The 12,802-nt window shown below is 42.5% G+C and overlaps 1 protein-coding gene across 2 annotated transcripts in view; it reads left to right on the forward strand.

Moving 5' to 3' along the window:
• Positions 1-677: 677 nt before the first annotated feature.
• The window catches only part of LOC105018782 (rho GTPase-activating protein 6), a 41,382-nt gene continuing 29,257 nt past the window's right edge, over positions 678-12,802 (forward strand). Inside the window, exon 1 of one of the 2 annotated variants that reach the window (XM_020040995.2) lies at positions 678-1,620. In XM_020040995.2, the coding sequence (XP_019896554.1) occupies positions 1,132-1,620 (489 nt within the window). In that variant the 5' untranslated portion in view covers positions 678-1,131. The remainder of the gene's footprint in view (positions 1,621-12,802) is intronic. The other variant, XM_010884489.4, reaches the window with a different exon arrangement.

Consider the following 12,802-nt stretch of genomic DNA (forward strand, 5'->3'; position numbering starts at 1 on the left):
ATTTTACAGCAGGAAGGAAAACCGTCTTAAGCCGCGCTAACCGTGCCTTCACCGAGGGTGTTTGGCGAGGTTTATTGTAACATCCAATTGAAATCTTAGCTATAGGAGCCTCCACCATTAAAAATATTTTTGAAATACAATCGTTTCCAGACCTCCAAGGATTATTATCTTATTAGACAGGGAAGTGCATGTACTGTCACTGTCCATACATTTGTCATATACATTTCCAGCTCAACCAATATCCTATAGCTTGGTTGGTTAAGAAGATCAAAGGGTGAGTCGTTATCCATGACGTAATAGTAGGTTTGACATCTAAACCTCCTGAGCAAATAAGCAGATCATACGCAAAGCAACTCTTATCATATTTTCCTGTGTCGGTCAGTTGTTTCCAGTAGCTGATGAATGTCTGTCAGGGCCACAAAGTCCTGGTTTACGGATTATGTTATGTTATCAGACCGGACATGTCCCTAGGGTGCCCACAGGAAGAGTCTGGGCCCGTGCCACTATATGCCAAACATCCCAGTAACAGCTTTACGTCACAGGAAGGGGCTCTGGTGAAGTTTACAAACTGGCCCGACCGAGACCAATGATAGTTTGAAAGGGATTCTTTTTTAGATTTGCTCAATCAAATTGAGTGTAGTACTTACGTTTTGATTATTGAATATGACATATTCAAATGAGCAAAAGTATTATATTAACATTCAGTTAACTTTTATTGTAGACTATCCTATGGATATGAAATCACAAAGTGTACTTCCATCCTAAGGCGCTTTCAAGTGTGTCGTTAGACCTACTGGAAGTAGAAAGTTTCGAGACGGGCGCACGCATTACTCAGAGGGGCGAAGCTTGGTGACGCACAAGGGGCCAATGTTGTGAAACTGTACCCCCAACCCTGTTCTGTAAATTCTGAAAAGGAAGAACTAAAAAGAACAATACTAGCGCGAATAACTTGCCAGTGTCTTATCGGTCGAATATCAGCTTTGTGTTTTGCGCGACAGGTAGCCAATCATCTTGCGTGAGAACGAAATACATGGGATTATGTTTATTCAAGGTAACCGTCTAATCTCTGATTGCTTTATTGAACTCGATAGAGTAGCCTAGGCTGATCTGTGAAACATCAGGAATACTGATATGTCAGCGCAAGGCTTGCTGAGCAGTGTTTTCCCATGCTCCTCGCAATCATCCAAGACAATGACAAAACGGAGTCTAAGACCGACCAGAAGTTTGGACCCAGCCTTGATAAGGAACTATGGGATCGAAACGGATGGGACTTCGGGTCAAGCGGATCACCAAACCCCCCCTTATTTAAATTCAAATCGTGGTGGGTACCTTCGAGCCTCTAACGAATGCCTCTCTAAATTGGACGCGCGCCTTACGGCGGGAACGAAACCGGGTCCGGCAGCATCCTCAAGTCTATCAATATATTTGGATAGTTCTGGACATGTTGAATACGATTCAAAGGCCACTAAAAGAAGTACTGCCTGGGATTTACCGTTTCTTGCCAAAAGCTCAGTCACTCCGACCGGAAGCTCAAGCACATTATTCTCACCTAGAAAGTGGCTTCAGAAGAAGCCATCTCCGTCATTCATCCAGCAGTCGTACTCTGTGTGGAAGTACGAGGTAAGTAAACGTTAGAAATAGCAGTTTATGGGTTGATGGTGATGATGATCATGCTGACGGATACCATAATGATATGGTATCCAAACTGTCCATCGTATAAACCACAGTGCTAAGAACAGTTAACGAAATTCAGTTATTTTACATAATTATGATGATGATGATGATGATAAAAGGTGGTGTTGATGGAAGTAGCTTAGAAGTTGGCTTAGAAGAAACGTTTCAAATTTCACGATTTGATATTGGGGTGTCAATTTATAGAAATAGGGTAGAACTTTGTATTCCGGATTTTATTTAAGAAGCACGCATTTTCACTATATAGCAGCAGGATTCTGGCTTAACAATTCACGTTTCAAATTAGACCCCTTTTTTCTGCTTCAGAATTCTATGGCACTATGACAACAGTTTGATCATGGCTGTGATGACCCAATATCCTAAAACATGTCAGGTTATGAGTCAACTTGTTCTATTTCTTATCTAACTTTCATATATATTAGTACATTTTCTCATGTTTTAAATATGAAACACTCAGTTGCTTAATAGGATTCCAATAAGGCAGATAGATGAAACTAAGAAATGTATCTCATATAAATAGCTTAGGGTCTATGCTGAAAGTGCATTGTAATGGAACATTGTAATGTACAGCACATGGATATTTGTTTATTATCAATAGTTTAGAAGCCTTATACTCCTGCATATTATGAATTATGGGGAATTGTGGGAAAAGGTTCTGAGCAGTAAAATAATTCTGTTTGAGCACTTTTCAGGTAGTCAAAAACAACACACCCCCCCCCCATTGTTTTTTAGAATGCACAAATTTAATGTGACAAAATGTTGCTGACCTCCATAAATCAAGCAATGGCTATAGAAAGTTAGCTACACGCCTGAAAATAACTCAGTTTTAGGGCAATCATTTAGAAATGTCTAACAACTGGAGCTGTGATGAACCTGTCTGGAAGAGGACATGTGTATTTTACCCCCCCTCCACACACACACTGTTTTACTTCCAAAACCCCTGGAAACCTGGTTAGGATACGTGGCAACATGGGCTCCATTTTACCAGAACATTTTAGGCCAAAATCTCTCCCCTGCCAGGAGGCTAATACCGGGTCATCATTGGATGGTCCAGCATGGCCACCTAGCATAGCTCCAAATCCATCCAAAAATGGTCCAATGAGCATAAAATCAAACTACCGCAATGGCCATCACAGTCCCCCAAACTAAATCCCATTAAGACTTGTGAGTCGAGCTGACAACAGATGTCCAATAGCGAGGATCGATGTCTCCGAAGATCCTGGAGTGTTGATTTGTGGAGGAATGGTCTCCAATCCCTCCCTATGTGTTCTCCTGCTTCATCGAACATTATAGGAGACTCAGAGCTGTTGTCCTGGCAAAGGGAGGGTGCACTGAGTACTGAATGCCGGGGTCCCAATCATTTTGGCATTCATGTTTTTGAATGAAATAATGAATTGCTGATGGCCGTTTCTTTTTTTCTTTTAACAACTCTCACTCAATTGTGCTCTTTTGAGTGGAAGACAAAGCGGATCATCAGCAATGACAATTTTTGCTCCAGCGCTCTTTGTTCATTTTCAGCTTGGGTGACGGTTATTCTGGACATCAGTGTACATAGCCTGTCACCAGGCCGTTCCTTCAGGGCGTAGTTTACTAGCAGAGATGCAGCCGCATCGCCCACCGGATGTATAAACTGGAAGCATCGGGTCGTCATTTCCAGTCCCAGAGGGTTTAAATCTGCCGTTCATCGGGCATTTGTTGACCATCTTGCTCTCTCGCTCACTGAGCAGTGGGTTTTGTGGACCTGTCACTGCTAGGTATCACACTGTCAAAATCCCCTGATTCTACAGCTGAATTACAGCTGCCAGTTGTTCAGCTGCTGGTGTGTCTGTGCTGTTATACAGTGGTTTAAAAGGACAGATTAGTGGCCTACAGTGGATGTGTCAAGCATGGTGGGAGCCCAGGCCATTTCCTGCCTTTGGAGATCCAGAAAAGGAGTTCAGTTACTTTGGGGCGTATACTGGTATAAAGTGCACTGCGTAGTAAATAACATATAAACCTGTTGACGCTGCCACTGAAATGTAAAGTGTACTGCGTAGTAAATAACACACACGAAGCTGCCACTGAAGTGTAAAGTGTACTGCGTATGTAAATAACACACACAACGCTGTTGACGCTGCCACTGAAGTGTAAAGTGTACTGCGTAGTAAATAACACACACAACGCTGTTGACGCTGCCACTGAAGTGCTAGGAAGGTGTCTCTGCGTTTAACACTAGTGATGCCACCGGTTGACATGTACTCTGCCGCTTAACCATCGGTCGCTCCACGATGACCACATTGTTTGAATCCGTTGAAGAGGAAATGGCCCTGTTGAATGCTGACGTAAGGTTTTCCATAAACACATGGTTCTGTTTATCTTAAAACAACAAGATATGCAATCCACAGGGAACGGAGCCCCTCTTCTACACCCCGTTCAAACCAGGACATAATGCTGCCGAACATGCCATACCCACCAATTGCCAACTTTATTTGAAAAAGTATTGCCTGTAAAAAAAGAAAAGGCAGTACTTTTATTTCTGCTTACCATTTACCCAAACTTGTTAACCTATCCAGCATGTTTCTGTACTTGTCTTGTCATCCCATCTCAAATTGTGGTACCTTTCGCATATTTAAATACATTTGAGGGCCTCCCTAGGGGCACAATGGTAATCGCAGTGCATTTAAGTCACTGAAGCCTGAGCTTGAGCCCTGGTTGCATTACATCCATTGTGGCCGGGAGTCCCATATAAGCTGTGCAAACTGGGACGGGACAGTTGAGCTTGGCGGGGAGGGATGGTCAGTGGGAGATTCATTGTCACATTGCAGTCTAGTGACCCCTTGTGGTGGTTGAATTGCTGATTCAGCTGAGGAAAAACACACCATAGTATATCCATTCTATCATCGATAACATTAGAGCAGAGTTTTGTTCTGGCCCACTGCTCTTTCAGCTACAAACTCCTCCTTTATCCTTCACCACTATCTCTATCAATAAAGCATACCTGCCTAAAAATAAATATATATAATTAATAAACAGTAAGGAAATGTATAAGAGAAGTTCTAATCTTACTGAGTGCCTGCGGTGTGTCTGAAACCACTGATGTTGATATTGCTATTTTTGTATGTTGCAGGGAATAAAAGGCTGTTTTTGAAAGCTTGACCAATACATCAGAGTTATAAAGTTATAAATACTGCTCAACTATTTGACTTAATAGGCATTGAGGGGTGGGGTGGGGTGGGGGTGGGGGGTCCTTGATATTGTCCTCCCACTCTGCCTTGGTCCCAGCAATGCAGCATGTCCTGATTTATGTCGATGAAAACTACTTTAAGCCCAAGAATGCAGGGAGAGTAATAGGATAGCAAACGGATCGAGGGTTTCTAACCTTTTTTGGTTACTGTTCCACCAGCTGAATATAGTTCCTTTTGGAGTACCGCCTGAAGTACCCTCTGTTCATTTTTCCCAGTAAGCCCACAGTCTCACTAGTCTTCACAAGTACCCCCGTTGATAAACCAGGTGCCCCTCTACATCAGTGGTTCCCAACCATGTCCTAGCACCCCAGTTTGGTGACCACTGGTCTACGGTTCAACACAGCCGCAGTTATTACATTGTGTTATTACATTAAAAAAAATTCTGCCTGTGAAAAAGCTGGGTTAAATTAGGGCAACCATACCAAACTTTGCCCTTTGACCCTGCTTTTCTCTACCAGTGATTCTCATAAACCAACGAGTGCCAGCTGACTCCGCTCGTGTTTTCTTTTAAGCATACGCTCGCGGTATCTGTAATGATTTACAATGCAGTGAATAACTAAACATTCTTAGATGTTGACAGCGGTGTGATTTTGACACGGTCCCTACAGCACCGTCCAGTCCCTGGACTTGTCGGACGGCAGTCCCCCGTGCCAGTGGTTCTGCGTTGTAATTAGTGCTGGAGTCACGAACATACCCGACAATCCTGTTTCAGGTTGTCGTTGATGGTTTTGATGAAGTGTTTTCTAGGTGAGTGGGTCTGCTAAGGACTTGAGGAAGCGGAGCTAATTTAATGGTCTGGGGAACGAAGGATCAAGGCTCTTCTGACATTGTGTCGTGGTGACACGCATCCCTAGAGCTCTTCGAGAAACACCAACGCCAAGGGCAGATTAAAACCAGAAGGGCGCTGAACTTGCTTTGTGCGTCGACATGCCTTTTACCGTATTTATTATTTGTGTCCTAGTAACAATGTAAAAAAGGTGAATGATAAACGGACGATCTCTGCACGTCCAAAGTTTCAACATCATCCCTAAGAAGGCATCTACTGGTGAACTGTTTATTTAGTATAACAGAGATGTATTGAGCGGGTGACAATATGATCTGGTTTTAATGAAGACCAGGCTTTGGCTCTCCTCATACCACAGTCATCAGCTAGGGCTCCGAACACAAAGCCAGACCCCTCAGAAATGTAATCACTATAAATTTCTATTGAGGTTGAAGAATAACAGGGAGAGCAGTTCTTTGACAGAGGAATCTATGGCGATTTATTATGTCATTGTGACCAGTGATCTTGCAAGTTGCTTATGCACCCATGGATGTCAGCTCTCGGTTCGCAACATTGGCACTTGGGTTGTTTAACGTGAAGTGAATGTTGCTTTAATGCATATCGTTCATCGTTTTGATCCTAAATGAAATCTGCACAAATAATACATTTTATTTGTCTTCTGGATTACACCCTGATGGAGACTGAATAATGACGTTTTTTCTTTGCTCATGTAGATTGCATTGATGGTATTACCCCACTTCACACGCATTAATTAGTAAAATGTTATATAAATAACGTTTTATTGATTTATTGACTGCGAAGCACATATATTTCATGTATACATATCCATTACCTATGCACTTCCTCTGCCTTATTCGGTGCTCATAGACGATAGCTAGGAACATTCCAGATTGTGGGTTAGGTGCCAGCCCCACCGTTTGCTTTATTGCTCAAGAATGTGTCGAAACAGCAGAAGCTCATCCAGACTCCGGTCAAGCCAGCTCAGATTAGATGAGGTCACTGTACATGTGAGATCCTCCAGAGTCACATGATCGCGGCCAGTTTGGAGGTCGGTCCATCGACTGGCAGGACCTACTGTCAGCACAGCTCAGTGCCGGGCTGTAAGCACAGTCGTGCGTGTGTTAGGTCCAAGGTGCCTACGTTTGCCTGTGCATTGCTGCTGTGTCTAAGGTACTGTGGTCTGACTCAGTAAGTGAAGTCAATTTGACCTTGTTTTCCCTGCTGTATGAAACACCTTGGCCCACTGCTACAAGCCTGCGGTTCTCTTTCACTCTCCTCTTACAGACGCTGTGTTTGAATTTGCGCCGTTCTTAGACAGCGTGGACATGATTCCAACGTTCACGTGGATTGTTATTAACGGATATGTCTGTTTAGGAGTTGGTACACTTCACGTGAGGGAAAATCTAGTCTGACATTTTATACTGGAAATTACAAACTTTGGAAGATTTTTTTCAAGTTTGTTTTATCAAATGAAAACACGGCGCCTGTATGAGATGTGTCCTGTGTCCTGTAGCAAACACTGCCCTAGCCTCTGGTCTCCAGTTAGGACAAAGTAACTGCAGTGTGAAGCTTACCCTGGGGTTAAAGGCCCAGATCCAAGAGGCATTTAAAAATGTCCGACGATCTTCTGTTTCTGTAATGTCCACTTTCACCTAGATAAAGTCATCAGATCCCTAGTCATCAGTATTTTTGTGTTTAGCATGAGGTATGCAAATGAAACAAGCCAGTTTAAGAAGTCAAGAGGGAGGTGCTTATGTAAGGTAGCATTGGTGGTAATCTCAAATCAAAATATATTTTAATGTGGGTTTAAAACAAATAACAACACATTTGAGAAATTCATTTATAAAACTCCTCTCATGGCGTGTGTTCATTTTACGGTACAGAAATGCCAGGATTCCTATTAATATCACTATTAGAATAGCCAGAATCACTATTACAGTAGTCCGTATTACTATTACAGTAGTCAGAATTACTATTACAGTAGTCCGTATTACTATTACAGTAGTCAGAATTACTATTATGATAGTCAGTATTACTATTATGATAGTCAGTATTACTATTACAGTAGTCAGAATTACTATTATGATAGTCAGTATTACTATTACAGTAGTCAGTATTACTATTACAATAGTCCCTGTGTCAATTTGTTAGCAATTAGTTGCAATTTGTTAGCAAAAAGTCTTCTCTGCTGTTAAAACCTCTTCAAAAAGCCCAGAATTGTCGATCCTATCCTTGCACAGTGATTTCACACATGATTTCTATTAAGAACTGGAAGCAAATTTACTCACAAATAAATCCAAGGGCTCACTTCTTTTCTTTTGATTCTTTATTTCAACATTTATCCTGTATACTACACCGTTCCTCCATGACTGGGGTGACTGGGTTGCAGTGGAAAAGCAAAATGACATCTGGTTTACACAAAGTAAGACCTGTTTTCTCACAGCATGACTCGATCCTTTTCACCATTAACTCACACGCATGCAGAATCTTCTCCTGGACGAGACAAGTGTGTAAGGCATGGTAGTAGACCTGGCAGTGGATAACACCAGAGTTGGGATTGATGCCATTTCAAATCCATTAAAATCTGGTATTTAAAAAATGTACTAGTAACCCACAATCCACTCACAGCAGTGTAGCATTTACTGTGTGCCTATTTCGCTACGTTCCAAAACGGGCTAAAATACACCATTGTAAGTTAGAGAAAATGTTGAACAAATGGAACATTTCTGACATAAAGTGTGTTCAGGATGAATAGCAACCAAACTGTAACAACTATCAGTTGGAGACCAGAAAACGCCTGCCCCCAAGAGGCTACATTTTGAGCCAGATTGTAGGTTAGAAATAGTCAATCTTTACTATGTTAAAAATAGTAAGGTATGAAGAGGTGATGATTTTCTTTAAAATGGTTTAGATGCCTGGTGACTAGGGTGCCTGTTTGTTTGTCTGCTTTTTCAGTATTTATAGTATTAGTCTGAACTATTTTCTGAAACAGTCTGTTGAGTTATTTTCTGAGAGCAGTACTATTATTTCTGGCTTTAACACTGTCTCCATCAGAGGAAAAACACTCTGGAACCGGTTTGTCCCTAGTTTCATCTAAAAGAACGAAGAGGATTCTAACACAACATTCACGTTGTAATTTGGCAAAAAATAAATTTCAAAATATTGAAAACACAACTTGTTTTTGAAGACATACAGACATAATGGAGGAGACGGAACATTTGTCAGCCACACTCTGTGAACCGAGCCTCAGTGGAGATCCCACTGCTGGTGCTTTAGATCAGCTGCCTCGTCACAGTGTATCTGCATGTTGTTCTCACTGCCTCGTCACAGTGTATCAGCGTGTTGCTCTCACTGCCTCGTCACAGTGTATCTGCGTGTTGTTCTCACTGCCTCGTCACAGTGTATCTGCATGTTGTTCTCACTGCCTCGTCACAGTGTATCTGCGTGTTGCTCTCACTGCCTCGTCACAGTGTATCTGCATGTTGTTCTCACTGCCTCGTCACAGTGTATCAGCGTGTTGCTCTCACTGCCTCATCACAGTGTATCTGCATGTTGCTCTCACTGCCTCATCGCAGTGTATCTGCGTGTTGTTCTCACTACCTCATCACAGTGTATCTGCGTGTTGCTCTCACTGCCTCGTCACAGTGTATCTGCATGTTGTTCTCACTGCCTCGTCACAGTGTATCTGCGTGTTGCTCTCACTGCCTCGTCACAGTGTATCTGCATGTTGTTCTCACTGCCTCGTCACAGTGTATCAGTGTGTTGCTCTCACTGCCTCGTCACAGTGTATCAGCGTGTTGCTCTCACTGCCTCGTCACAGTGTATCTGCATGTTGCTCTCACTGCCTCGTCACAGTGTATCTGCATGTTGTTCTCACTGCCTCGTCACAGTGTATCAGCGTGTTGCTCTCACTGCCTCGTCACAGTGTATCTGCGTGTTGCTCTCACTGCCTCGTCACAGTGTATCTGCATGTTGCTCTCACTGCCTCATCGCAGTGTATCAGCGTGTTGCTCTCACTGCCTCGTCACAGTGTATCAGCGTGTTGTTCTCACTGCCTCGTCACAGTGTATCTGCGTGTTGTTCTCACTGCCTCGTCACAGTGTATCTGCATGTTCCTCTCACTGCCTCGTCACAGTGTATCAGCGTGTTGCTCTCACTGCCTCGTCACAGTGTATCTGCGTGTTGCTCTCACTGCCTCGTCACAGTGTATCAGCGTGTTGCTCTCACTGCCTCGTCACAGTGTATCAGCGTGTTGCTCTCACTGCCTCGTCACAGTGTATCAGCGTGTTGTTCTCACTGCCTCGTCACAGTGTATCAGCGTGTTGTTCTCACTGCCTCGTCACAGTGTATCAGTGTGTTGCTCTCACTGCCTCGTCCCAGTGTATCAGCGTGTTGTTCTCACTGCCTCGTCACAGTGTATCAGCGTGTTGCTCTCACTGCCTTGTCACAGTGTATCTGCGTGTTCCTCTCACTGCCTCGTCACAGTGTATCAGCGTGTTCCTCTCACTGCCTCGTCACAGTGTATCAGAGTGTTGCTCTCACTGCCTCGTCACAGTGTATCTGCATGTTGCTCTCACTGCCTCGTCACAGTGTATCAGCGTGTTGCTCTCACTGCCTCGTCACAGTGTATCTGCGTGTTCCTCTCACTGCCTCGTCACAGTGTATCTGCGTGTTCCTCTCACTGCCTCGTCACAGTGTATCAGCATGTTGCTCTCACTGCCTTGTCACAGTGTATCAGAGTGGGCCACCTGTAGCTATTTAAACCTAATAATCACATCACTCTCATGCAGAACTTGAGTAGGGGACATCACGCTGATTGGTTGCCAAGAACCACTTCCTCCCGATTGGGCACATAACCTGGGTTGAACACTGGATCTCAGACACAAGGACATCACCCATTAAGCGTTTATATTGGCCATTAGGTAGATTCACTTTACAAAACATACTCCTCCAGTATCTGAAGATACTGTAGCTTTGTAGGACAACTGCACCAAGCAGTTTTATTAAGGATGTTTAATTCAATTTAGTCGCTCTAGTCAATTCCAGAAAAACAAACAGAAATAAATACTTATATAGAGAGAATGTTGTGAACCATCATTTCTTCAAAGGGACTCCTAAGATGGAGCTGATTTAACTCTTGTTTACAGATATGATGGCCTTAGGCATCGAAGGCTTAAGTTAATTTTTGCTCCATGTGGACATTTTCTATTTAGCCACATTCTATATCTTCCCAGTATTAACTAGGGGTACTTTTCGGTTTATTTTCAGTTGATTACAGGATATCAAGTTGCTGTGTTATGGAATTCCCCCAGGTAGAGTCTAAAACTTGGAGCACCTTATGAAAACCTGATCATATTGCATATAGATGCCAATTTTGAAAGACAAATTATTGTGAAAGCCATATTAATCACGGTATATTCCTGTGTGTTTTGTTAGACACTGTATGTTTTGGTTTTGTTATAGACTACAACCAAATACCATCTTATGTCCAAAAATAACCTGACATTTGAAGCTGTAATAAGTGTAATAAGTTGTTCAAGAAATAGATTAAACTATCCTTTGTATTCTTAGTAATGTCAAAACGTGTGGAAATTGATATTAAATGATGGTGTTTGTATTTATTTGCTTAAATTATATGCCCAGTCCAGTCAGAAATGAGATTGTCCAAAAGCTTCCCTTGAGCAATGCACTGGAAGAGCCAATCCATTCACCTCATTGAAATTGCTAAGTTTCTCCAGATACACACGGATCTTAAAACATCGTGACCTCACACATATCACCAGCAATCCATATAAGGTTTTAGTGTTTTAAAAGATTATGATGTCTCTATTTTTTTTTCTGAACTGATTATTTGTTTGCATGGTGGGATTTTTTAGCTGGAAGGACCTTTCAGATAGAAAGTCATGTGACTGGAATTTCTCTAAAAGTACCTTCTCCAGGATTGCCATACAATATGGCTTATTGCTGGCCATGACACAACTTTCAGTTGGCATATGCAAATAACTGTATAAAGCACCCTCTATGTTTGGATTACAGAGGCCTCTAGAGGGAGACATTTACCAAACATTACTGTAACAGCTAATTATTGGCTCATCAAAATCGATGCATTTTGTGTATGAAACAAAATAACATCCATCTAATCTCAATCAAAATGTATGATGTGTTATTTAGGGGGAAGTGTTTCAATGCATGTGGTTGTTGGAGAACACAAATAAAACTAAAGAAATATTTAAAAATGAAATCAACCACCTAATTAATATATATCATGATATAAAGAGGTCAATTGAAGTGTCTGCTTACAGCACATGGCAGTGTTACCGTCAAGTATCATATACAAGAGCTGATGTATTTACAGCTCATGTCTGACATCCATCCAGAGCATAGCGTTCAACGGCAGGAGGAAAATATTTGGATTTTTCCTGTCTGGATGTCAGTGAATCTCCAGCTCGCTGGCAGCTCAAACGAATAACGGCTCACTAACTCTTCTGCCTGACCTTTGGTCCTGTGCACTTTCTCTGGGGCGGTGAGAGTCAGAAGCATGCTTAACACACGCATAGTGTCAGCCATTCATCAGTTCTGTAAAAGATGGCCAAGTTCCTATTTCCATCATTATTAAATAAATTGAGGTGTTCTGTTTTTGTGGAAATCCCATCTTTCAACATAACTAATGTTGTTTTCAGAAAGTCGCCGACTTAAATTTATTTTTAAAAGGTTGAGCAAATACATTTTGTGAACTCTGAATTTGCGAGTTCTCATTGTCTCCTAGCCCTCCAGAGAGAAAGGTCAGGGTTCAAGAGAATGAGTCTGACTGTGAGAGAGAGGTGTGGCTCTGCATCAGGGAGGAACACTACAGGAGGGTTTGCTCGCTCTCAATGTTTGGCCGGAATGTCGTCGGCATTCCTAAGAGCTCTAGGGATAATCGAGTGGAGGGCCTGCAGGAGGAGCTGCGTGCTGGAGACTGTCCTTTATAGACCATGTGCTGCTTAGCTCTCACAGGTCAGAACTCTAGTCAAGCTCAAATTGTCATTCTATTATCGAAACCCAATCTACCCTCCAGGATACCAAAGGGTTCCAAGACGGTTCTTAGGCTGTCGACTTTGGA

This window comes from Esox lucius, chromosome 20, assembly GCF_011004845.1.
Source record: "Esox lucius isolate fEsoLuc1 chromosome 20, fEsoLuc1.pri, whole genome shotgun sequence".
Classification (NCBI taxonomy): domain Eukaryota; kingdom Metazoa; phylum Chordata; class Actinopteri; order Esociformes; family Esocidae; genus Esox; species Esox lucius.